At 40.2% G+C, this 25,411-nt stretch overlaps 1 protein-coding gene across 1 annotated transcript in view; it reads left to right on the top strand.

Moving 5' to 3' along the window:
- TBC1D5 (TBC1 domain family member 5) overlaps nt 1-25,411 on the top strand; it is a 362,705-nt gene that overhangs the window by 305,339 nt on the left and 31,955 nt on the right. The window contains exons 18-20 of the mRNA XM_087824924.1: nt 5,953-6,245; nt 10,521-10,586; nt 22,800-22,963. Of these exons, the coding sequence (XP_087681050.1) occupies nt 5,953-6,245; nt 10,521-10,586; nt 22,800-22,963 (523 nt within the window). The remainder of the gene's footprint in view (nt 1-5,952; nt 6,246-10,520; nt 10,587-22,799; nt 22,964-25,411) is intronic.

Genomic DNA, 25,411 nt, shown 5'->3' on the forward strand with positions numbered 1-25,411 from the left:
TTTTTTTGTGTGTGTGTTTTTCATAGTTGGGTATGATACAGTGGGTAAATAGGCCTTTAGTAACATAGTGATAAGTTGTGGGGGGAGAGGAACCAGTCCATGGTCCTATTATTAGGTCTCAGTATTTTAGTGAAGCTGTGCCTCTGGACTGTGACCTTCACAAACGCCTCTCGGCCTCCCTCCCCGACTTAGGTGGGACAGGATGGCTAGAGGGGGCTGAGGTTGTATCAGTTAGGCTCTGATAAACCCCCAGCAGATTAGGCTCTGGTTAACTAATTTCTTCTGAAGGCAGGTCGTATTCAGAAGAACAGAATACCCTGATGTATTTCAAAATGGTGTCTTTTCCCCTCCCCCTGCTGGAAGCACAATTTTCTACCATATTTATCATGAGAACCTGGTAAAACTCCAGGAGGTAAAACTCACAGAAGTGTGGGCGGCCCCCTACCCATGGCTAGGTCCTCTTGGAGTTTTCCTCTCTCACATTTGTTCACACTGAGCCTCCAGTTTCGTCACCTACAGTTCAGATTTCCCTTCTTCAGCCTGGTTCCTGTGGGTTTCTGCTCTAGTAAGTTACCTATCTGCATTCACCTGTCAGTCTCTCCAGTTTGGGGATAGCAGTTTTCTCTGACCTCACTTTCCTTATGAACTTAAGAAAAAGTTGTTGATGTTTTTGTTTGTTACTTGCTATTAGGACAGAGTGGAGACTTCTGAGCTTCTTACCCACCAGACTGGAAACCAAAAGTTAACTCATCTAGTATTGATGCAGCCCAAGAATCTTATTTTTCAGCAACATCTCTATGGGTTCATACTAGCCTTACAAACCATACCAAAACATGAATGTTTGGGACTTTGATTTTTTTTTTATATGAACTCATGTTAATCTATGTCTCCCTATTCTATCTATAATGTGCAGTTGTAAAAAGTTTTAACCTGCCTCGCCGGCATGGCTCAGAGGTTGAGCATTGACCTATGATCCAGGAGAGCGTGGTTCAATTCGCACTCAGGGCACATGTTCGGGTTTCGGGCTCGATCCCTAGTAGGAGGTTGGCAGGAGGCAGCCATCAATGACTCTCTCATCATTGAAGTTTTTATCTATCTCCCTCTCCCTTTCTCTCTCTGAAATGAAAATCATATTTTTTAAAAATTAAGTTTTAACCTAAGTGCTTAAGCTTTTGATTATCTTTGTTACATTTTATCTGTTTAATTTCTTTTTCATGCTAGCCTTTTGAGATTATTTTAAATTTTGATTATTTTATATCTGATATATTAGGTGTTTCTGCAGCCTTTAGTCTCAAATTCAATAAGTCACCAAATTGTAGATTTTTCTGTCTAAAAGGGACTCAAATATCATATCTTAGAATTTTGTGATTTTCTTTAAGCCACAAAATCATAGAATTTTCTTCCTAAAAGGGACTCAAATTATATTATTAAGCCCCCTTGGTTTAAGACAGCAGGCTAAATAACTCTCACATCACACATCTCATTGACAGAAGATTATAACCTTAGGAAAAAGGGCTGGTGAGCAGATCTTCGAACCACGTCTGAGACACATACCATCACCAGGAGCCCTTGGTGGGTGCCAGAACATTCAACAATACACGAGGTACAATTGCTCAGCTCTAGCTGAGCATGTGTTATCCTCCGTTATATCCTCTGGCACTGACACACCTTGATAAAATCTAACAGTCTTTCACACTTCATACCTGTTTTTAGTGAACCATAATGGCCAACTGTAATAAACTATGAGCTTTTCCAAGTAATTAGTAAAAATGTTTGTATAAGCCAGTCTATTTTCCAGTTTGTGCTCTACATTCCTTTTGAAAAATCAGAACATTCCCCCACTTCCATTCCTCTGTTACTTCTATTTTTATTCAGTAAAACAAAATGAGTAATATAGTGAAACACAAACAAACCCAACCATCTGAAATTTTTAAATCCACCTAAATAACAATTGAGTCAACAGACCACTTAGAAAAAGGGGGGAGGGGGAGGTGGGATGTGTGCTATTGCTTTAATCAGATGCAAATGTATAGCTTTAAATGCTTTTCTTGGGAAAGAAGAGAAAATGAATAAGTGAATGAATGGATGAATGAATGAACCAACTAAGCTTTCAACTTCAGAAACACAAGAAAAACAATAAAAATATAAAGTAGAATATAGAAAAAATAAAGATAAATTGAAAATTTATTCTTTGACAAAAATATAAACAAGTCTCTAACATTTTATTACAAAAAGAGTGAAATAAACAAATATTAGATACTCAATATAAACCTAAAAAATAAACCTGTAGGTAGAAAGGAAATAAAATATGGTCATGTCAAGATTTGGATATCAGAAAAGGTTGTGGATATGTTTTACAGAAGTGATAATGTGTTGTTTTTTAGGGTTTAAGAAGGTTTTAGAAGTTGAATGAAGACAGCTTGTGACTCTGGCAATTAAGAAGGCAAGGTGTTGGAGACCCTAGAAGCTCCAGTAGAATGTGGGTCAGGAAGCCAGGCTGCAGGAAGGAGGTTGAGTAGTTAGAGGGTAGGGAAAGGCAGCAAGAGTTTCAGAGGTTTTTTTTTAAAGTTTCAGAAACTGAACCAAAGGGACCCAACAGTGAAGCTAGGTTGGGTTCCAATACAGGTGTTTTGGAGGATTCATAGATTTTCAGAAAAAATACCCTTTTGCTTACTGACTTAAGTTGCTCAATGAAGTTATGCCAAAAGTAAGTTGTTGGCACAATTTCAGAATAATCTCTCCTAGATGTTACTATTTACTTAATAATAGTACGTAGTAGAAAATAGTAATGGGAGACTTTGATTACACAGAATTTGTTACTTATAATGTTTGATATCTAATGTCTTAATTACAAAGACATCTTACTATTTATTTCAACACTATTTACACGTTACACTCCATCTTTAATCCAATCCAATCCTCACTGTTCATCAGATCTTTGATAACTGCATTAATTGTCATTAACTTAGCACAGGTGACTTAATAGCATACATCATAGGCCATAATAATTGTTGCAAATTGTTTGGTATTTCTCATGAATAGTGCTGCTACTAATATTTAAGATCAATATTAGCAACTTTGGCATGACAATTGTCATGCCTGAAAAACAACCTATGGACAGCATGCTTTTCCTGGAAGTACATGGTTTACAATTGTTTATACCTAAAAATAAGTAGAGTCACTCTCAGTAGTTGTTTTGAAAAGAAAATATTCTTCTGGAAGCAATGGGTGGTGAATGAGGGAGAAATTAATTGGTTAAAAACAAAAAATGTTCAAAAAAGGAAACCAGCGCTCATCCCCTTTTAAGAGCTATTCAGATGAAAAATTCCTCGGCACGAGCTTGATCTATATGTTTCCGTGGTTATTAGTAGTAATGAAGTTGCATTAACTGCATTCTCTTGATAACGCTCCAGCAGTTGCTTAGTACTTTTATCAGCATATAAATTTTACAACTGGCAATATGGGAATTTGACTAGTACATTTTTGTTTATAAAGAAGGGTAACAACATTATAACTTCTTCATATCTGTGAATTATGAATCTTGACTTGCAAGGAAGCAAAACTAAAATGCAAAAGAACTTCAATATCATGACGGCTGTTCTTCCTGCCGCCTCACAAGAGATGGCCGTGCGCGTGGGCCGCTGAGTGCGGCACAGTGCCGGAGCCGAATGCCCTCCTAATCCAGAACTTACAGGTTCGTCTCCTTCTACTCGCTCTTCTCAACAAACATATCCACTGCCTTCTCTGTTGGTAAGCTACAGTGCCTGTAAATTGAGAATTCTCTCATTCATTAAGGAACGGCTGGAAATGGAGTAGGTGGTGCGTAATCACTATATATCTTTATCTCTATTAGGAAACATTATTTTCAGTAATTTTTGGACGGACATTAAATAGCTCAGTTCTTTTGAGATTAAACTTGATGCAAAAAGAACCCTTTGAAAACTGATTCCCCCCCCCCATATTTTATTAAGCTATAAATGAATAAATCTTTTTTTATAGAGCTGAATTCCAAGTTTTAAATTTGATTTGTCCTATTTCCAAAGCAATGTTTAGGTCTCCAATACCTAGCCCATAATATCAGCTAGTAACCATTAGAGAAAACTTTGAGGGAGGAAGAAGCATAGTGGTCTTTCCTTTTTATTCTAGGACTGTTGGCTTTAGCACTACATGTAGTAATGCCCGGGGTACAGGTGTCATGTGAAAAGCGGGAGAGTTAGTAGGTAAGTGCTGCCAGGTAGATCTGAGAGAAGGAAATGATAGTAAAATTCAAGTTAACTAAAATCAAATAAATGAATCCCTCAAGCTTGATGTGCAGTTTCCCACTTTAATGAAGAAAAAGCGAAATGGGAGAAAGTAAGCTTCTGTTAATTATTTGAGCAATAAAAGTACAAACTTTGGTGATGTCAGAGTTGGACTGTTTCCTACAACTAAAATAGTTTATCATCATAGCTGGTCTTCAGGAAGATAGTAGCTCTGAAATACTTCAAGACCTTGAGACATTTGAGAAGTGATCATTCATTCAACAAATGTTTACTTGGTGTCTTCTATCTGCCAGACAGTTAAGCACAGGCGCTGGCCAACCCTGGAAGCCTCAGGAGGAAGTGTCTGAAGGGAGGGCGTGTTTATGCGAGTTCATTGCTGCTGAGACGGAGAGTAAGATGAGAAAGGACCTTTGGCTCTGCTGTGCAGTCATTGGTGACCTCAAGGAGTGCATTCAGAGCAATGGCAAGGCCACCACCAGACCTTAGTGACCCAGGGATTGAAGAAGCAGCAGTAGCACCTTAAGACACTCTCTTGGGGGGGGGGGGGGGGACTTGGGGGCTAGGGAGAGTGGAATGGTAACTAGAAAGGAGCGAGGTTCAAAGGAGACGTTAGTACACACACCGGTTGTATGCTGATGATCCCACTGGAGCGGAGAAAATGATGGTGCAGGGGAGGGAGGGAGACGCAGGGGCAACGAGCTGGGAAATTCAGAGGAGCTGGGGTCCGATCCTGCGTGGAGAGGCTGCCCCAGCTAGGAGCACAGACTCTTCTTGCACCGTGATAGGTGAGAAGACCTAGACTATAGTAGATGCGGCTGCCACTTAACAGATACTTACACCTATTTGTGTGGGGCAATGGCAGTGCAGCAGAGAGGCAGAAATCCTTGTCTTCATGGAACTTTTATTCTAGTGGGGATTGGAGGAAGGGGCAAATAATAACCAAATGAGTAGAACATGCCCTGTGCCAGATGATGGAAGGCGCTGTCAAGAAAAGGAAAGCAGGGCAGTGGGGGGGAACCTGTGGGAAGCTGGGCAGGTAGTAGGGGGTGGAGGTGGATTGCAGTTCTCATGAACTGAGCACTTGATGTAATTTCTGTGAATTTACTTCTTGACTCTCAGACACATTTATTTTTCAAAGTCAGATTAAATATGGCCTAGTACCGCATGGGAGGGCTAGTGGGAAACCTCCCAGCCTCATTTTCGCTTCACAGGTGCCTCCTTCTTTGGGCAGCCCAAGACTTGCCCAGCCCTGTGTCTCTCCTTTGTAGTCCTCATCATAGGTGTTAATCATACACTTATGTATGTGATTATTTGATTAATATATTTCTTCCCTGCTAGACTGGACGCTCCAGGAGGGGAACTATGTCTGTTTTGAACAGTTGTATTCCCCGAACTTAGCACAGTGTTGGCACATAATAGGCCCTATTTATTGGATGGATGGGTGGATGGATGGATGAAAGAAAAGTTATAAAGACTATTTTCCATAAGCTACATTTTTAAGAATCTTGTTGTTTTATTATCCTGTGGTCACTTTTAAGTTTTCACTTCTCACTTGGTGCAGCTGATCTGGTAAATGGCCATTTTTGAAGCAGGTAAGGTATGTTTTTATACCAGTGGAGTATGTGAAATGGTGTGAAGCACAGTTGCCCTCTAATTTAAATAATGTCTCTCTACCTAATTTTTTTTACAGGACCAATGCCAAAGGCGGCACTCCCCTGAATATAAATAAGGTCTCTAATAGCCTGATTAATTTTGGAAGGAAGTTGATTTCTCCAGCAACAGCCCCAGGCAGTGCCGGTGGCCCTGTATCTGGAGGCAGTGGTGGCAGTTCCTCCACTGCTGTGGTTCCCACCAGGACCTTAGCAGAGGTGCCCAGGCATCATTTGCAGCAGCAGCAGCAGCAGCAGCAACAGCAGCAGCAGCAGCAGCAGCAGCAGCAGAGGCTGATGAAATCAGAAAGCATGCCAGTGCAACTGAACAAAGGTAAGGAAAAGTACGAATACATCTAAAGAAAACACTTGCAGTACAGTCTGGGGGATCTCCTCGCATGCCTGTGAGAAACCGGCTTCTAGAAACAGAAATTAATGCAAAACTTAATTTTAAATGAATCCATTGTATTAGATCCTTTTAAGTGAGATGATCAGATACTGCATTGTTCTTAATTATGAACATTTTATGAGCTAGTTTGTTAAGGTATTTTTTGACATTTATATGATAGTATACTTGCACCTGAGTCCTGTGGAGGCCCCCAGAGTATGGCACGAACTGTCACAACGCAGAATTTGAAATCAGTTGACTGTGGTCTCTGCTCACCGGGTGATAATGCTTCCGACCGGAAGAGAATCTGAAATGGGCAGCTGCAGACACCATGGCTGCACCAGTCAAGGCACTGCCCCATGAGGTTGGCTTGGAGGAAGCATGCCACGGGGCTCACAGTCACTCACCCAGTTTTACCTCTGAATGTCAGGCAGCCAAAGTAAGTGTCTGAGTCCGTGCACTAGAAGGTGAACGTAGAACGTGGGAGCAGAGGACGCCCGGGAGGCGACCCGATCCCAATCTCGGTCCCTGAGCGAGGGCGCTGCTCTTGGTGCTACTCTCTATCGGTGGCACTCTGCTGCTGGGACTCAGTAAGCTCGTTTCTGTTTCCAGACCTCTCCAGGGCTTCACCTCCCACCTGTATTTTATTCTTAAGAGAGCCCTTCGGACTCTTACTCAGAATCTTTATACTTTCTACTTATTTTCAGAGACATATATATTAAAGTCCCCCTACTCAAAGCAGGTTAAATGAGCTACATCTATTTTTTAGTGATGGGCTCTGCTATCTATACTGTAGAGGAAAGAAATAATAACATAATAGCAGAAAATCTACAAAAACCATTCCTAAGACCTCACAGAGCATCAGGTCTGCAGCCAGTTTGCTTCAAGGCAGATGTACTGACACATGCCTCGTTCACATCTGGAGGGCTCCCTGTGGAACAGCCACGCAGTAACCGGCGTCAACAGGAACAATAGTAATAGCCAGTCAGTGTGAAGCCCTTGAACCGTCTTCCATATACTCTGTTTAAGACATCTGCATCCAAAATTATGAAAAATTTTAAAATACTGGCAATGAAATTAGTAAATTTAAGTTAAATAGGCTTTATTCCCCAATGATATGAAACAATGAGTATTATTCAATGAGTATGTGTGTTCTTCCATTAATTACATCATGTTATCTGTTGTAGCCTATATGAAGTATTAGACGTTATATATTAGTATTTCAATTTCTATTAGAGTGTTCAGTTTACCTACATAAAACTATCTTGTTTAAAATTATATCCTTTTTTAAATGTAAAGCTATCACGCATGATTTAAAGAAAAGGAGACTGCAAACCATTAACATGTTGTAAACGGATTTTAATGCCAGGAGACATGCCCACTTACAGAATGGAAATGAATGTTATTTTATATATTTCTTAATTGTACTGTTTTATTGTTCTAAACAAATATGATTTCAGTATTGCTTTGATAACAAGCTGTAGTCGGTAGTAATTCTAACTGATGGCAGGCAAATGAGTCAGAGAATCTCTTAATGCTGTAGCTTAAATTTTCTGAGGAACCAAGCCAAATGACTATAGAAATATAAAGTTGTGTCTCTAAGGAAATGTCAAGTATTAATATCACAGTAAGTGAGAAAGGAAGTGCGTGAGGATGGAACAATTGATGAAAACTAAGTCCCCAGTTATAAGAAGACAACAGAGCACTTAAGCAGAGTATTTGGAACATGAGTAGCATCACTGGGGCATTTTATAACCGATCCCCGTGCTGGAAGAAAGTGGCCTCAGTTGGCATCTCTTCTATCTTTTCACTTCTGATTTGTTCTTCTCATGTCAATCTACAAAAAGCTTGTCTGCCTTCATATTGGAGATAAATAGTCCTGCTGATGCCCCTCCCCGCATAAAGGCTTGGAGAAACCAGAGGAAAAGGCAAGGCGAGCAGTGTATACAAGCAGAAGCTAGTGCAGGTTTATGCTCTTCATTCACTCACCGGTGACCTGTAGGCAGAACCCTGGAGCTCCCTGACCCTTTGTTTCCAACCCTGAAGTAAGAGTTTTTGACGGATCCCTGGGGTGTCTTCCAGCTCCAAAAATCTGTGGTTCCTTTGGTGAAAGATTGTTAATCCTGCGATGAAAAACACTTCTCCAACATGGGTTCTTTAAGCTGGTATGTCCCGCAGGCGTCCTGCCGTGCTGTGGCTCCCGCCAGTCCACAGGTGTGACCCAGATTTGGCAGGTAGGGTGGGCACAGTCATTGGCCTGTCAGGAGGCTGGTGCTGGAATATGACTTCTATCTCAGAATGGCCCCATCTACGCAGTGCCGTTGAGGAAAGATAATGTAACAGCCTTTTTAGTGTCCTCTGCTGGAAAATTTGAAAGTTGTTTTGAAAAATGGTTGTTTATGAAGATGAAAATGCTTATGGCTTTCCTAGGTTGGTTAACTCTCAATCATTTGTACTCATACAGGGGAGCAGTTGTACCGAAAACAAAAAATTCATGTATATGTTGTTTGAAATGCATTCTGTCATTCGTGCGTGTCGGGAAGGGTCGTGAAGGAAGGAAAGGGGAACACAGATGTTCCTCCATAATTTTCCTGGTGATATTTAATATTAAAATTAGTTTTCAGTCACTAAATATACACTAATAGATGATCCAGCAGCAGCAGAATAAAATGGGTTGCAAGCATAAAATCGAAATCTCCTTCAAATATACAGAAAATAAGCACGCCGTTTACCAGTGAATAGAGAGTTAACTGTACTGTGAAAATTCAGGACCTGATAACTTCTGCTCAAAGCTGTTTATCACTTGTTTGGAATATGTACCTATTTATAGATTTTATTGCAGTTATAGGAGAATATAAATGTGTGTACTGTTAATTGATAGGGGTGATATAATTACAACCCAATAATTTCCAGATGAGCTGGCCACGCTGTAAATCATAATTGTAGCAAGTGGTCAAGGCACTGAGGCTATGGTGTTGAATTCAAAAATGGATTTTTTACTATTGTATAAAAACTACAGGGGAAGCAAGTCTATTAATCACACATTATCATACATAGAAAATATGGTGCCTTTTAAGAAGGCTTGTTTTTTTTTACCTTGTTAATCTCAAAATAACATAGGCCTTCAGATGCTGTTGACAGTGGCTGTTTAATGTTGAACTTTGCCACCCAGGGAGGAAATCAAATAAGCCAAACGTCTTCCTTCTAAATGGCAGTCTACCTCAGTTCTTCATGAAATATCCCATGGGGCTCCTTTTCCTTTCTTTCCTGTGTTCTTAAAATGCACTCCTTGCCTGGCCGGCGTGGCTCAGCGGTTGAGCATCGACCTAGGATCCAGGAGATCGTGGTTCGATTCCCGGTCAGGGCACATGCCCGGGTTGCGGGTTCTATCCCTGGTGGGGGGCGTGCAGGAGGCAGCCGATCAATGACTCTCTCATCACTGATGTTTCTCTCTCTCCCTCTCCTTTCCTCTCTCTGAAATCAATAAAATAATTTTTTTTTTAATTGCACTCCTTTTCCTCCATTTCCTTTGTTTTTCGAATCTGAACACTTCTTTATTTTAAGCATTTACTGCAGGTCCAATTTGTAAGTGAAATCGCGCCTATAATAAGTATATCAAGTTTAAAGGGTATGCCGTTCACAGATTTATTTTTACATGTTGACATTTATAAGTGCATGTGGGAACTTTTGAAATCTTTTCAATACTTAATATGAAATTAGAACTTATTTAAGTCTTGATTTGATCACTGAAGAAATTGATTTCAAGTTTAGTTAAAAATAAATTTTGTCTGTTATAGAGGGAAATCAATTTCAAAAGAATGCTTACCTAATAAATGCATTTAACTTTTTGGATAAAGAATTTTTTAAAGAAAATATAAAATCACACTAATATTTGTAGCACAATGAAGTTTATTCAGCAAAATCTTTTGATTGCTAGAGTTTCCTATACTTTCAACTGGTAGAAACTTGTTTTATACTTTAGACTCATAGAAACTTGTTGTTTTTTCTTTAAGAAAAATAAGCACAAATGCTTTTTAGGAAACGCTTAAAAAATAGTTCCTTTTAAAAATATTTTATATTTATTTTCATAAGATTGCACTGTATTTTCTCTTTTATTTTACTTTTAGTAATTCGATTGATAAATGTATTACATTAAGTATGAGAGAAGTTGATGATTTTTCCTTTTTATGAAACCTAATTATTTTTTCTTATGAAATCCAGGTGATGTAGTTACAGGAAGCAGTGCTCAGGTTTCTGTTCCTGCCCAGACCCTAACTGACCTCCAAGGTACAGTTACCACGGCAGTTTGCCTGCAGTTTGTCCTTGCCTGTTCCAAAACCCCGGTGTTCTTTCTGCCCACCCTCCGTTCGTGCCGTTGATCGGTTCACTACCATTGTCCAGCCACTGAGTGGCACTGTTGTTTAGAACAAAAGTCTCCTCTCCTGTCACACCTTGGTGATGCCAAATCTACTTGTGATGTCGGTTTTCTGTTAAGTTTGCACCGGACTCTTTCCTTGCAAAACATGGTCACTCTGTATTTTCTGGTGATTTTAACACTTTTTTATTGAGCAGCTTACACCAAGGTGTCTTTTTTGTTGCATAGGTGCTTTGTGACAGTGACTGAAAAATTAATTCTCAGATTAGACGATCTATGTGCTGTTTGTATGCATATAATTGTATTAGCCAGAGTACTTGCTATATTTTATCTAAAAGAATTACAACTTGATTTTGAAATAAGTTTTTAAGTACAGGCTTTGTATTATTGGTCATATTAACAGAAAGTTTGGCGTGACAAATCTCCATACATAACTGGCAATTATTTAATATTAAAAGGCAGTACCCAGCCAGCCTGGCTCAGTGGTTGAGCATCGACCTATGAACCAGGAGGTCGAGGTTCAATTCCTGGCAGGCACGTGCCCAGGTTTGGGGCTCGATCTGCAGCAGGGGGCGTGCAGGACGCAGCCAGTCAATGACTCTCACCATTGATGTTTCTGTCTCTTTCTCCCTCTCCCTTCCTCTCTCTTAAATCAATAAAGACATGTTTAAAATATATATATAATTAAAAGATAACGTTTTAATGTCATAATTGATTTTTCAAAATCTAGGAAAAGGTTTATTTAAGAAATACAAAATAATAGAAATCCATATTCAGCACCTCCTATGGAATTTTAAAACATAAATATTTAAAGTTGCTGCATTAATCTTTTATTAAGTACTCTTTTAGATAAAATATGCTAGAGAGAGGAGTTCTGTATTAAGTGGAAGTCTAGACTAAGAATCTTCCATTCAAATTCAAACAGAAAAGATAACAGCATTAATTAAAATTCATATCATGTTTTCCTTCATTTAAAATATCCACATAATTTAGCCATGCTAGTAGTATTAAAATACTGTTCTAATAATGATATGTCTTCATAATACCTGTGTCTTTTGATAAATTAACAGAAAAGAATATATTGTGTTTAGGAAATGAGCAGTGTGTGGCTTAAGATCTTAAAAAACAAAACTGTTGCTATAGAGGGATGTGACCTCACTCCTATATATAGTTCTGTGTTCCCAGGTATAGTTTCTGGCTGCGTTCTGGTAATTGAACCATCTGACCTTTGAGGGTTTTTAGCCTGGGATTCCGTGAGGAGCCGCTGTTTACTCTTCCTGGTGTCTGCTACATGCTATAAAGGGATGCGGTAACATGGAGCTAGAAAAGGCACACAGCCTCCAAATGATTGCTCTTTAGCCTTGTCAGCTATTGCACTGAAGTAAATATTGATGTGATTATCCGATATGATAATTCAGAGGACTTAAATCTGTTTCCTAAAATTAAAATCTGAGCTCCCCTCCCCCCCCAACAACTGTTTAACAAGTGTTTTTTTATCCCGAAGTTAGTTTGGCTGTGGAAAGAAGCCGAAGGCTGCCTTGCTCATTCCGACTTCTGCTTCTGTGCCGTTATTGCTCAATCCATGTTGCCCTGCAGACCAGAGCTGCCTCAGCCATGTTGCCTTTTTAACAGAATCTTGAAGGAGGAAGATTGTATCATTGTATTCAAACGACCAATGTTATATAATTAGAATGATTTCATTCATTTACTCAACAAGTATTTATGGAGTGCCTCCTATGTGCCAGCCACTGTAGTCCTTGGTCCCTTGCTTTCCTTACAGCTTTACCAGGTTGCGTGGGCATCAGCCTGTTTTAATGATCCAGGCAAGCCTACACAGCAGGAACCAGCTCTTTTTCTGAAGACCCTGTTCAGAAACCCCCTGCCTCCCGCACTCTGTCAGAGAGTCTGTCAGTCTGCTAGGGAGGGAAGGCTCCAGGGTGCTAGGGAAGGCTCCAGGGTGCTATAGAGGGCTCCAGGGTGCTAGGGAATAGGGAAGGCTCCAGGGTGCTAGGGAAGGCTCCAGGGTGCTATAGAAGGCTTCAGGGTGCTAGGGAGGGCTCCAGTCTGCTAGGGAAGGCTCCAAGGTGCTAGGGAAGGCTCCAGGGTGCTAGGGAATAGGGAAGGCTCTAGGGTGCTAGGGAGGACTCCAGTCTGCTAGGGAAGGCTCCTGGGTGCTAGGGAGGGCTGCAGTCTGCTAGGGAAGGCTCCTGGGTGCTAGGGAGGGCTCCAGTCTGCTAGGGAAGGCTCCTGGGTGCTAGGGAGGACTCCAGTCTGCTAGGGAAGGCTCCTGGGTGCTAGGGAGGACTCCAGTCTGCTAGGGAAGGCTCCTGGGTGCTAGGGAGGGCTCCAGTCTGCTAGGGAAGGTTCCAGGGTGCTAGGGAATAGGGAAGGCTCTAGGGTGCTAGGGAGGACTCCAGTCTGCTAGGGAAGGCTCCAGGGTGCTAGGGAAGGCTCCAGGGTGCTAGGGAGGGCTCCAGGGTGCTAGGGAAGGCTCTAGGGTGCTAGGGAGCACTCCAGCCACTTTATAAGACATGAAGTCCAAATAAACAGCTTTCAGTCTGTGATGAGATGATGCAACAGTGAGACGCTCCCCGCCCCGGCTGAAGAAGCCACTTTGCGTTTTCCTCGGCACGCTTCCTGCAGAGGGTCAGGAGGCAAAGGCAAGGAGAAGTAAACCAAAATAGTTAGTGGCGGCAACAAAAGCCTTTCTAACAACCCATGCTTAACAGGATTACTAACCTTAGAAGCTAGAGAACTTCATCGGTGTGCCAGACCCACTCTGCTCCCCTGTGTGATATTTCCAGAGCAGATCCGCTTTTGCCTCGTGGAGCTGAAACTGTCACTCGGGCTTCCCAAGGTCTGTCCTCGGGAGACGAGGGTACTCGCCCTGATTCTTTGGTTATGTGTAGTCTGTTTCAGTGGCATCCTTGTCTTTTTAACACACAATTATTATATGGGTTTTAACTTTTTGAAGAAAAAGTAAGATTTCACAATTTAGGTCGGTAAATAATTTTTGGAAAATTTGGAAAGGTCACTTTACATCTCGCAGTATAGGTTGCAATCCTGTAAAATGTGCAACAGGAGAATTTGCTTTTTGAAGACAGCTCCCAGCAGCCGAGGAATAGGTGCCTTGGTCCTGCAGGGGGCCCCGGCAGGGCACCCACCGTAGCAGTACACTCAAGAAAGTGCCTCGAAGAATAAGCTTTGGTTTGAGTGCAACAAAAGAAATGATTCGTGTTGTTCCTATCAGTTAAAAATGTGAAAAGGTTTCTAGGGCTTCAGACCACTGCGTAGTTTATGGGCTGCAGCTCGCTGAGAATCTCGACTCCTCGGCTCAGAAGTGTGCAGGGGAGGCCCGGGGATCGGCGGTCTCATCCATTCACGAAAAGGGCAGGGAAGTCCGAGCGGCCTTTCCTCTCGCTCAGGGCAACACTACTTCTGGTGCCGGGGCTTTTCCCACAGATCTCCAGAGGAGGTGTCCCAGAGGGCACAAAAATGTTAGTAAGCTCATTTCTGTAATTGAGGGGAAATATATTTTGTGCAGGGTTTTTATGTGAGATCTAGGCCAAGAACTTTATTGTGGCCCCACTGCATCCACTGTGCTGACCATCCCCAGCGGCTGAGGCTGGTAATGCACAGCCCCTGCCCTCAGTGAGGCCTGGCCGTGGTGATACAGCTCCTGTAGCTGAATACACGAGGCCTGGCCATCAGCTTTCTGTTTGCAGAAAACACCATCTCAAGATACCTTTACACATCCTAAAGCTGTATATGTCCTAAAAATTGGGTACATGGGGCTCTTCTCCAAACACGGTTTGTTTGGGGTTTGGTTTTTGTTTGTTTGTTTGTATATTTCTTTGCTGTTTTGAATTAATAGCTCCCTGGAGTCACTCTCTATGATACAGAAATGGAATATGTGTTGGCACAGTCTTTAACTTTGGACAAATCTTATGATGTTGCTAGCTATACATGTAACTATGTCCTTGGGCAAGTTTACTAAACTCTCCAAGCCTAAGTTTTCTTATACATAACTACCTCACAACGCCATTAAGATAAAAGGAGATCATGTGTGTAAAGGTCCATATATGTCCATGGACTAACATTTTGCAATAACACATTGCTGAAGTGTATTTTAATTTTCTGATCTCTTCTTTGGGTAGACAGGCTATGGAAGTATGTGTATCAGGGAGGTTGGTAAAAAAATGAATAGTACACAGCTATCGTACAGATAAAGTCTAGAATCAAAGACAAAGTTTCATGGTCTTATTATAATTTCATGATGGAACACTTGCTTTTTATAAGGATTTTTTTCTTTGATAATGTTATAAATCCTTTTAAATGGTGAGTTTTCCCAATAAGTTTGGTAGAACTTTACTTATATATTATAAATATCAGATAGGTAGATATAATAGGTACTTCCTTATTTCAGAAGTATTCAAGGCAACTAAGATTCTATAAGGTGTGACATATGTAACTGCTCACAACTATTTTTTTCATTTTGGAAGAAATGGAAAAAAGTTGTATTCGTACACAAAATTCTTTTTCCAGGAGTATAATAAAATGAACATGATTCCACCTGGCATTTTAGATTAACTTGGAATTTGAACTGTAATGCCAGATATTGAGAGCCTGGAGATCACGAGTAGAGTATAATAATGAAAGGCTTACTAAGAAGTTTCCCATTCATTTCATTCTGTAGGTTAGAAGTCTGCTACGATCTCACCAAGCTAAGACCGAGGTGTCAGGGGCTCTAGGAGAGAATCACGTGCTCTCTTGGCAGAATTCCACCCCGTGTGATTATAGAGCCAGTGTCCCCTTTTCTTTGCTGGCTGTCAGCTGCAGCCATTCTCACCTCCTAGAGGACGCCACCCTGGCCCAGCAGTGCCAGGTCAGGCCCCTCTCACGGGTCAGCCCTCTCCCTTTTCTTCAGTCACATCTCCAACTGCTTCTTCTGCCTCCTGCTCCAGGAGAAGGACTTTTGTGCTTACACCAGCCCACCACCATAACCTTGGGGATTCTCCTGCCTCGGGGTCCTTAACCTTCGCACCTGAGAAGTCCTTTTGCCCTGTAAAGTGACACACTCACAGGCTCTGCAAGTGGAGGGAGTAGCCATTATTCTTTGTGTCTCGTATATGGCTTTTAGGGGGAAGATTCGAATTATCAAAATTGACCCAAGCAGAAGCAGAAAACCTTAATAGTGGAATGAACATAGAAAAAAAAATCCCAAAAGCCTTCATCATAATGCCTTTAAAAAGTCACCAGCACCAGAGAATTGTATAGGTGGGTGACTCAAATTTTGAAGGGACAGATAAGTTCAGTTGTATAAACTTAGAAAAAGCTAAAAAAAGTTTCATTTCATTTTGTGAGAAAGCCATGTTCTTGCAAATCAAAATGCTGTGGCTTCTTAGATTTATCTTTTTTTCTATGGACTTTAAAAAGCAATTTGAAACTCAAAGCTAAGCAAACATTCCTTTTGTTTTAGCTATGCCTTCCACCACCCCAAGGCAATAAAAGCTTCTTAAAGAGTAGAGTTCCAAGGAGCACTGAGAAAATATTTACAAAAGGAAAAAGGAAAAACCTAGATTTATAATAAATACTTAAACTTTTTCCCACTACATCATGTTGGGGTAAGAAATGCCTTCCTAAGCAGGACCGTAAAAACAAAAGCCATAAAGGAACATATAGATACACACACACATACACTTATACACAAATGGCTGAGTTCCAGGATTTAGGAGGAACTCCCCTAAATCAGCTTTTAAAAATAAAGTGAGCAGACACAATTCACACAGGACCTTCAGATGGCCGATATAAATAAATTGAAGATATTCAGCCTTACTAGTTTTCAGGAAACTTCACACTAACATAATGAAGTTCTCCCTCCATCAGGTAAATCAAATAAAAAATTAGATGAATAGATAAATATATATTGTGTTGCATTGACACATGTATAAATATACATACACACAAATGTAGGTTAAAATCCTAGAAGAAAGCAATTCAGAATCATTTGTGTAAATTTAAAATGCACGATGAGACATAGCCATCCCATTTATATAACTTTACCTAATAGAAATCGCCAACTGTTTGTACCTAAAGGCATACCTCTTTTGAGTTTTAATTGTCATTTAGTTTGTAAAGACAAAAAATTGGAAAATCTTAAATGTCTATTTAGGAAAACTACAATTTTTTTTCTTCACAGCCATTAAAAAGAGTAAGGCAGACTTGTATATAAGAGAAAGACAAATTTCAAAGACCAAGTTCAATCCAAAACACAAGTCACAGAGGGAAGCATTTTTGGAATGACAAACTAAGGACCTCTGAACATGTTTCTTAATAAAAGCAACAAGATCAGTGGCAGAAATGTCAAAATCAGCTTTTTCAGAACTCTGGAAATTAATCAAAGAATTGCAGCAATTTGAGAAGCATCTATTCAAAGGAAGAAGGGCTGGATCTCAGTAAGAACAGCATTCTTTGTAGCTTTTTAACTTGCCTTATCCCTCCCACCCCTTCCCAGGTCTGCCGTAGTCTTTGATAACCATCAGCCTTGCAACCACTGGAGGAGAAAGAATGGACTTGAAGCACCCTGAAAGTCCCATCCCCAATACATTGTAACTGTTTGACTTGTCCAGCAGCTCCCTGGAAAAGCCTCATTCACAGGGCTTGTCTTTATTTGACCTTATTCAGAGCTCACTAAGGGATAAACCCTGTCCACAGGGCATCCATAGAAAATAATCAGTGGAAATTACCTAACATCACAGCTGCCCAAGGTAGAAATGGAGCAAACAAGAGGCTAACCAAAAACTTAACAGGAAAATCAGAGGCTAGCAAAAAACTTACAAGGAAATATCAAAGACCCGGAAGGGTCTTTGAAAGGCTCTAATATATTCCTGGGATTCTGAATGGCCACACACATGCAAGACTGTGCACGTGGCCAGGAAAGACTTGAGAAGGGCACAGTCTCTCAACTCTGGATGAACTTGAGGCTCTGCATAGGCAGGAATGAAGGCTAAAGCAGAATTGTAAATCTCTGCTGGAGCACTGAAGGCATGCCCAACACACACAGAAGCCCCAGCCAAGGCTTAGAGACTTAATGGTTCAAGACATTTAAGGAAAGGAAATCTCTGTCTCTTTACTGACCACTAAGCTAACCAGGCGGAGACTTTGGTGGCCAGACACCAAAAGGATATAGACTTAGCAAAATTAGTTTAAGGAAGTCACTAAAAAAACCCAGCAAACAACCAGTAAAATAAGTCCAGGGGATAGGATGGGATCTAATTCCCAGAGCTGGCACATTATTTTATTAAAATGTCTAGCTTTCAACAAAAATTCTGAGACATACAAAGAAACAGGAAAGTAGAAAGTATGGCTCATATACAGGGAAAAAAGCAGTCAATACAAACTGTCCCTGAGGAAGTTGAGACACTGGACCTACTAAAAACTTTAAATCAGCTATTATAAATATCTCCAAAACACTAAAGGAAACTTTGTCTAAAGAACTAAAGGAATGTATGAGATCAGTGTCTCACCAAATAGAGAATATTTTAAAGAGATAGTAATTAAGAACCAAATAGATATTCTGGAGTTGAAAACTACATTAACTAAAATAAAAAAATTCACCACAGAGCATCAACAGCAGATTTGAGTTGACAGAAGAGTAAGAACTTGAAGATATATCAATTGAGATTATCCAGTCTAAAAAATAGAAAGATTAAAGAATGAAGAAAAATGAACAGTCTCAAAGACTTAGAGAATACCATGAAGCTTGCCAATATGCAGATGATGGAAGTCAAGAGGAGAGAAGAGAGAAGGGGACAAAAGGAATATTTGTAGAAATGCTAGTGAAATATTCCCCAGTTTTATGGAAAACAACAACAACAACTGTATGTCCAAGAAGCTCAGTTAACTCCAAGCAGGATAAACTCAAAGACATCCACACTTGGATACATCATAGTCAAACTTAAAAGCCAACAACAAGGAGAGAATATTGAAAGCAGCAAGAGAAAATCAACTCATGGTATCCAAGGGAACTTCAGTAACATTAACAGCTGACTTTTTATTAAAACCACAGAAGCCAGAAGGTAGTAGGATGACATTTTTTAAAGAAAACTGTCAACCAATAATTCTATATCCAATAAAACTATCCTTCAAAAAGGAAGGAAAATTAAGACAGTCACAGATAAAAACAATTCATTGCCAGCAAATCTGTCCTACAGGACACAGTAAAGGGAGTCATTCAGGCTGATGAAAGAACACTAGAAATTAATTCAAATCTACACAAAGAAAAAGGGAAATTATAATGGCAACTATATAGATAAATATAAAGGACAATATAAATGTACTTTGCTTATATCTTATACTGTTAAGATGGCAATACTACCCAAACTGACCTACATATTCATAAAAATCCCCATGAGAATCTCAGGTATCCTTTTGGGGAGAAATTAACAAACTAATCCTAAAACTCATATGGAAATGCAAAGCACCTCTAACAGCCAAAGCAGTGTTGAAAGAGAACTCACATTTCTTGATGTCAAAGCTTCCTATATAGCTACAGTAATCAAATACAATGCGATACTAACATAAAGATAGGCATGAATAAACAGAATAGAGTTAAGAGCATAGAAATAAACTCATAAGTTTACGGTAAATTAATTTTTAAAAAGGAGTGCCAAGACCAAAGTGGAAAGAATAGTCTTTCTACAAATAGTACTGGGAAGACTGGATATCCACATGCAAAAGAATAAAGTTGAACTATTTCCTCATGCTATATACAAAAATTAACTCAAAATGGACCATAGCCTTAAATACAAGAATTAAAACTATAACACTCTTAATAGAAAGCATAGGAGTAAATCTTTGTGACTTGGGTTAGGCAGTGGCTTCTTAGACATGATACCAACAGCATAAGCAACTAAAGGAAAAATAGGTAAATAGGACTTCATCAAAATTAAAAACTTTTTCGCTTCAAAGAATGGTTAAGAAAGTGAAAAGACAATGCATATATGGGAAAGATTTTTTTGCAAATCATGTATCTGAAAAGGGATTGTACCTAGAATATATAGATAACAATAAAAAGACAACCCAATGTTAAAAATAGGCAAACAATTTGAATACGCATTTCACCAAAGAAGGTATACAAATGTCTAATACTTGCATATGAAAAGATAGATGCTCAGCATCGTTAGTCATTTGCTTTGGGAAATTGCAAACAAAAGTCACAATCAGATAAGACTTCACACCCACTAGGATGGCTAAAATAAAAAGCCAATAAGTGTTCACAAGGATATGGAGAAATTGGAACCCTCATATAATGCTGATAGATGTATGAAATGGTGTAGCCACTTGCAAAAACAGTTTGTCAATTTCTCAAAATGTTAAACACAGACTTACTATATTGACCCAGCAATTCCACTCCTAGGTTTTAACCCAAGAGAAATGAAAACATACATTTTCAGAAAAAATGTTGCATGAGTGTTTATAGCAGCATTATTTATAATAGTCAAGAATACAAGCTAAATGTCCATCAGCTCATGAGTGGATAAACAAAAAGTGTTATGTGCATACTGATACATCCTTCAGTGTGAATGCACCTTGAAAACATTGTGCCAACTGAAAGAAGCCAGTCACAAAAGATCACATACTGTATCATTCCATTATATGACATCCAGAAAAGGCATAGAGACAGTAGATTCATGGTTGCCAGGGGTTATGGGGAGGAGAGTATTGGGAGTAACTGCTAATGGGTGCAAGTTTTCTTTCTTGGGTTACCAAAACATTGTAAAATTAGATGGTGGTTGTTGAGAATCTCTGAATATACTAAAAACCACTGAATTATACACTTTAAATGGTTAAATTTTATGGTATATGAATTATATCTCAGTAAAGCTGGGGTTTTTTTTTATAAAGGCAATTTTCGCATTTAATCCATTTACAGTGAGACTATATTTACATATTAGTGGTATAATTTTAAAAAGAGAAAATAAATTAACAGGTGGTTCCGGAGGTCTTTTTTAGCTCCAGCATTCTAGGACCCTGTACCATCGAGAACTAGGTGCCGGGACCTGTTCTCCCCTCTCCTCTCCTCACCTCATGGTTACTATCCTTCGGGGGTCAGCAACAATACCATCCATTACAGGTGGAGACAGAAGTACGAAAGGTTTCCTTAGGGAATAACCTGTGGCAGGAAAAGAGGAGGAAATAGAACTAGGGAGGGGGGTTTCGTCAAACTGTGATGCAGACGTCACAAGAGTCTCTGCAAACCGAACAAGAAACTCAAGCCAGGATTTCCTACGAGAAGGGCCCTGTGTTGGGTGGAAATCGGCAGGCTCTTTATTGCCAGTCACTAGCTGGGAGTTAAATGTGAAAACGGACTTTATAAAAATAGCAACTTTATTAAGATAGAATTCATATACCTTAAAATTCACTTTTATTTCAGTGGATTTTAGTGTATTTGCAGAGAATGCTCAACTACCACCACTATCTAACTTGAGCGCATTTGGAGTTAAATGTGACTCCTCGCTTTCTCTCCTCCTCCTAAAATAATTCTCTGCAAGACTAGTTGGTTTTGTCCAGAATCTGACCTCTTCTCACCACCAACCTCTGATCATTCTGCTTGGAGTTTTGCAGTGGCAAAAACTTATTTCTCTGCTTTCGCTCTCTCCTGCCACTTTTTAAATTAAGTCAAATTAGGTCCCTTGTCTGCTCAGACCCTCTAGTGGCTTCCAGTGGCTTCCCTTCTCGGAGTAAAAGTAATCCAGACCTTGATCTGACAGCCCCTACCCGATCAGACCCCTGCTCGCTCTCAGAACTCATCTCCCTGGCCCCTCATTCTCAGCTTTAGCCGCACTGGCCACCTTGCTGCTCCTGGAAAGCACAGAGGTCCTGCCGGGGCTTTTGTACTTGCTGCTCCTTCAGATTATCTGCAGCGCTGGCGTTTCACCTCCAGGTTTTTGCTCAGATGCCGGTCCACAGTACTCGGCGACATCTGCCCTGACCATCCTGTTTCAAGTCGCAGCACCTTCCTCTGAGTGCTCGCCTTCACTGCCTTTACTGCTTGCTTTCTCTCCACAGCACTTACCGCCATCTAAAATCATGTTTTACTAACGTACAGGGTAGGACAAAGGTAGATTTACAGTTTTGAGTACACAAAACACAGTTTATTCTTGTATTGTTATTTGTCAATTATTGTATTATTTTCCATACAAAAAACTGTAAGCATACTTTTGCCCCACCCTGTAGTTGTCTGTCTCCCCCTCACTAGAAAGTACATTCCCAAAAGATAGTATTTTTACAGTTATAGTTTCCACTGTCTCCCTGCACCCATAAGCGTCTAGCTCCTACTGGGCCTTCAGGTACTGATGGTTGAATGAATGAAAGCAGCAGGTATTTTAGGCCCTTACGTTCCCCTAACAGTCTTGTGAGAGCAGCCCCTTTTGTACGTGAGACCTGCGTGGGCCTGGCTGTAGCTAATTCTGTATACCTGACCTCTACAGCGGGTGTCCTCTCAGCAGGAGTTACCAGAGCCCTTGCCTCCTGTCTGAGGGAGCTCTGTGGCTCCAGAACCTCTCGGTGAAAAGAGCATTGTTGGGCATCACAGATGTACCCACTCTAACATAGGGACCAGTCTAGACACAGGCCCTGTGAGCCAGCGCCTTGCCCCCATTTCTAGATGCTTCTACCATAGGCTGGAGTAGCCACACATCTGTTCTGCAATTAAAGAAAAGGAAAGAGACTCTTTGGAAAACCGGTGAAGGGTTTCAATTTTTTTATATTAATATTATAATGTACAATATAATAGTTTCCAGTTTCTGTTATTAAGGATGATTCCGTTTCTGAGGGTCCAGTCTTTTAACCTGTGATTTCTAAAAATTGGATTTTTAAATTTTTTTATAAGTGTGCAACATTGGACTATTGTAGTATAAATTATGTGTACAAAACGATAGCATACTATATTGTTTTAAAAAATTGGCAGCTACTCTGGTTAAAAGCATGTGCATTTTAATATGCTCCATAGTGTCATTGTGTTGAGAGTGTAACAAAGAAGTATCATAACTGATCATTTATGAAAAAGGTCAATCGCTTAGTGAGAGTGGTGTTTCATTATTGCTGCTTAATTTTTCTTACAGGACAAAGTTCTAAAAACATCAGTTCATCTCCAAGCATCGAGAGCTTGCCTGGAGGGAGAGAATTCACTGGCTCCCCACCTTTGTCTGCTACTAAAAAGGATTCCTTCTTCAGCAACATCTCCCGTTCCCGCTCTCACAGCAAAACTATGGGCAGAAAAGAATCTGTAAGTATTTAGCAACGGTTTACCTTTTTATACTTCATTTTCCTCTGGAGTGATGGATGCATTCTTATAAAGCTCTTAAAATTTTTACAATCTAAAATTATAGACTAAAATGAATTATTCATCAAAAATAACTTAAAATTTTAAGGAATATTTTAAAGCTGTGGTTTATATTACACTGGGCTGGGGTGAATGTAGCATCAATTTAAAATAAGTTCAACCCCAAACCTCGGGTCCTTTTTTCCCCCCTACAAATGCCTTTTTGTCAAAGCCTGTGGTTGATTTGTTTTTTTCTAAAATGTAGCAAATAGCATTATAACAAATAATAGATTAAGACACTAAAACAAACCAAGCTGGGTTTTTTTTCAGTTTTAAGTATTCCTTGAAAATTAAAACTTATTTTACCACTCATTTTAAAAAGTTACACAAATCACATTTCAATTAGGGTATATCGATAGTTGCTCTCTAAGAGCCTTCGTATGCATTACTCGAAAGGACATATGCTCTAAAGCATATCAGCTACTTTAAAAAACAACAGCCTGGTGTGTCTGAAAATGTTAAGCCAAATCACAAGAAATAAAACATTTAGCCACGTTTTGTAGCTAGTTTAACACACTATTCTATGAAGAATTCATCTGCCCACTGGAAGAAGAAGGAAATTTAAGGTATTACAGAGAAGACTCCAGCTGTTGCTGAAATAGTCCTAAGTTGGGGCGGGGGGGAGTAAAACTTTTGAGGGATAATTATTTGTGGAACATAGCCTAGACAACGTGATGTCTCTGCGTGACTGTGCGTGACCGTGGGCAAGGCAGCTCTGCGTGCTTCAGGCGCCTCCTCTGCGCGTTAAACAGCGCGCTTTGCCCTGGGAGGGCGGAGTTCACACCCGCTCCGGGCCCCGCCGCGGGCGGCAGCTGTGATTCTCTCATTTGTGGAGGAGCAGAACGGAGCGTTCATTTAAAGGTGGCAGCTTGACTGCAGGCAGTTAGCTCTGCTCCCTCGGAAATTCCACGGCGGGGACATCAGAGTGGTTAAGGATAAACCCTCGAGGAATGAGAGGGCGGGAGAGGAGGCAGCAGCAACGCGTTCTTGTGACTTGGAAAGCAGATGTTAAGTGCTAACTAACTTAGCAGCCTGAAAAAACCGAACACCAAGTCAGCAGTGGGTAGAAACCAAGAAGCAGCGTGATTTAGATTTAATCTTCTGGAAGCTCAGGAACTGGAAATGGGGGAAAGGTGGAACTGAAGACATGAGGGTTGGCGAGACGTCTCTTCAGAAAGCAGTTCGAGTCCCTCCCCCATGCTGGCAGAAGACTGCAGGCTGGTCCTCTGGCTGAGGCTTGTTCAAGTGTGGCACCCCCCTACTGGGAAAGGGATGGTGGGTTTATTTAACTACTGAATTTGAGGTCCTCAGGCCTCACCCCACTTGCTTCCCAGAGTTCCAGTATGTACATTCTGACCTTAGTGGTTCTTCAGGGAACTAGCCAGCTCACTCACAGTGCACCCAGCCTCATGCCCCATCCAAACACAGGCCCGCGCCCAACTCTTAGTTTACATTATTTCATAGGAGCAGCACAGCCAAGGACCACGGGTACCTGAGGAGAGTATCTGATAGTGAAAGACAGACAAAAAACAAATAGAAAAAAGGATCATTTATATTTGTGTCCTGATGTTTTCATGTGAGTACCTGGTACACACTAATGAAGCAAAAATAACGCAAGTTGAGCTCTGGGCATGTTATTTACCTGTGGTTGGAAAATAGCAAATAATGATATTAGCATGAAATACCTCTCTTTAAAACTATCATTCTTTTAAAATTTATTTTCTGAGTGACTCTTTAGGCAAAAACTATTTTGAATCAAAATAATAAAATGTTATTAAAGGAAAAAAGCAACTTGGAGGAAACAAGTCTATGCAGGAGTAGAATGCTTCAGAAAAAATATTCATTCAGAAAACAACCACAACAAAGCTATTAGAAATTAAAGAACGATATCTACAATTAAAACTCAATAGAAGAGTTGGAAGATAAAATTGAGGAAATCTCCCCAGAAAATAGAATACAAGCAGAAAAGGGAGGTAAGAAAGAAAAATATATGAAAATTAGAGAACCAACCCCAGAAGTTCAAAATCTCAAAAACAGAAGTTCCAGAAAGAAAGAACAAACAAAATGAAAGGAAGGAAATAGTCAAAAATACAATTCGATAAAGTTTTCCATTCATGAAATACCTGAGTTTTCAGATTGAAATGTTCCATGGAATGTCCCACACAAGTAACTATAAACCCACCCACAAATACATCACTGAAGAAATTCAGAACTCTGGGAACAAAGTGATATCCTACAAACTTGTAGAATTGGGTGAAAGGAAAGATTTCCAACAAAGGATCAAGAATTATCATAGCTACAAATTTCCCATAGCTACAAATATCCCATAGCAACACCAGAAACGAGACAATG

The sequence above is a fragment of the Miniopterus natalensis genome, chromosome 15 (assembly GCF_054644295.1).
Source record: "Miniopterus natalensis isolate mMinNat1 chromosome 15, mMinNat1.hap1, whole genome shotgun sequence".
Taxonomy (NCBI): Eukaryota; Metazoa; Chordata; class Mammalia; order Chiroptera; family Miniopteridae; genus Miniopterus; species Miniopterus natalensis.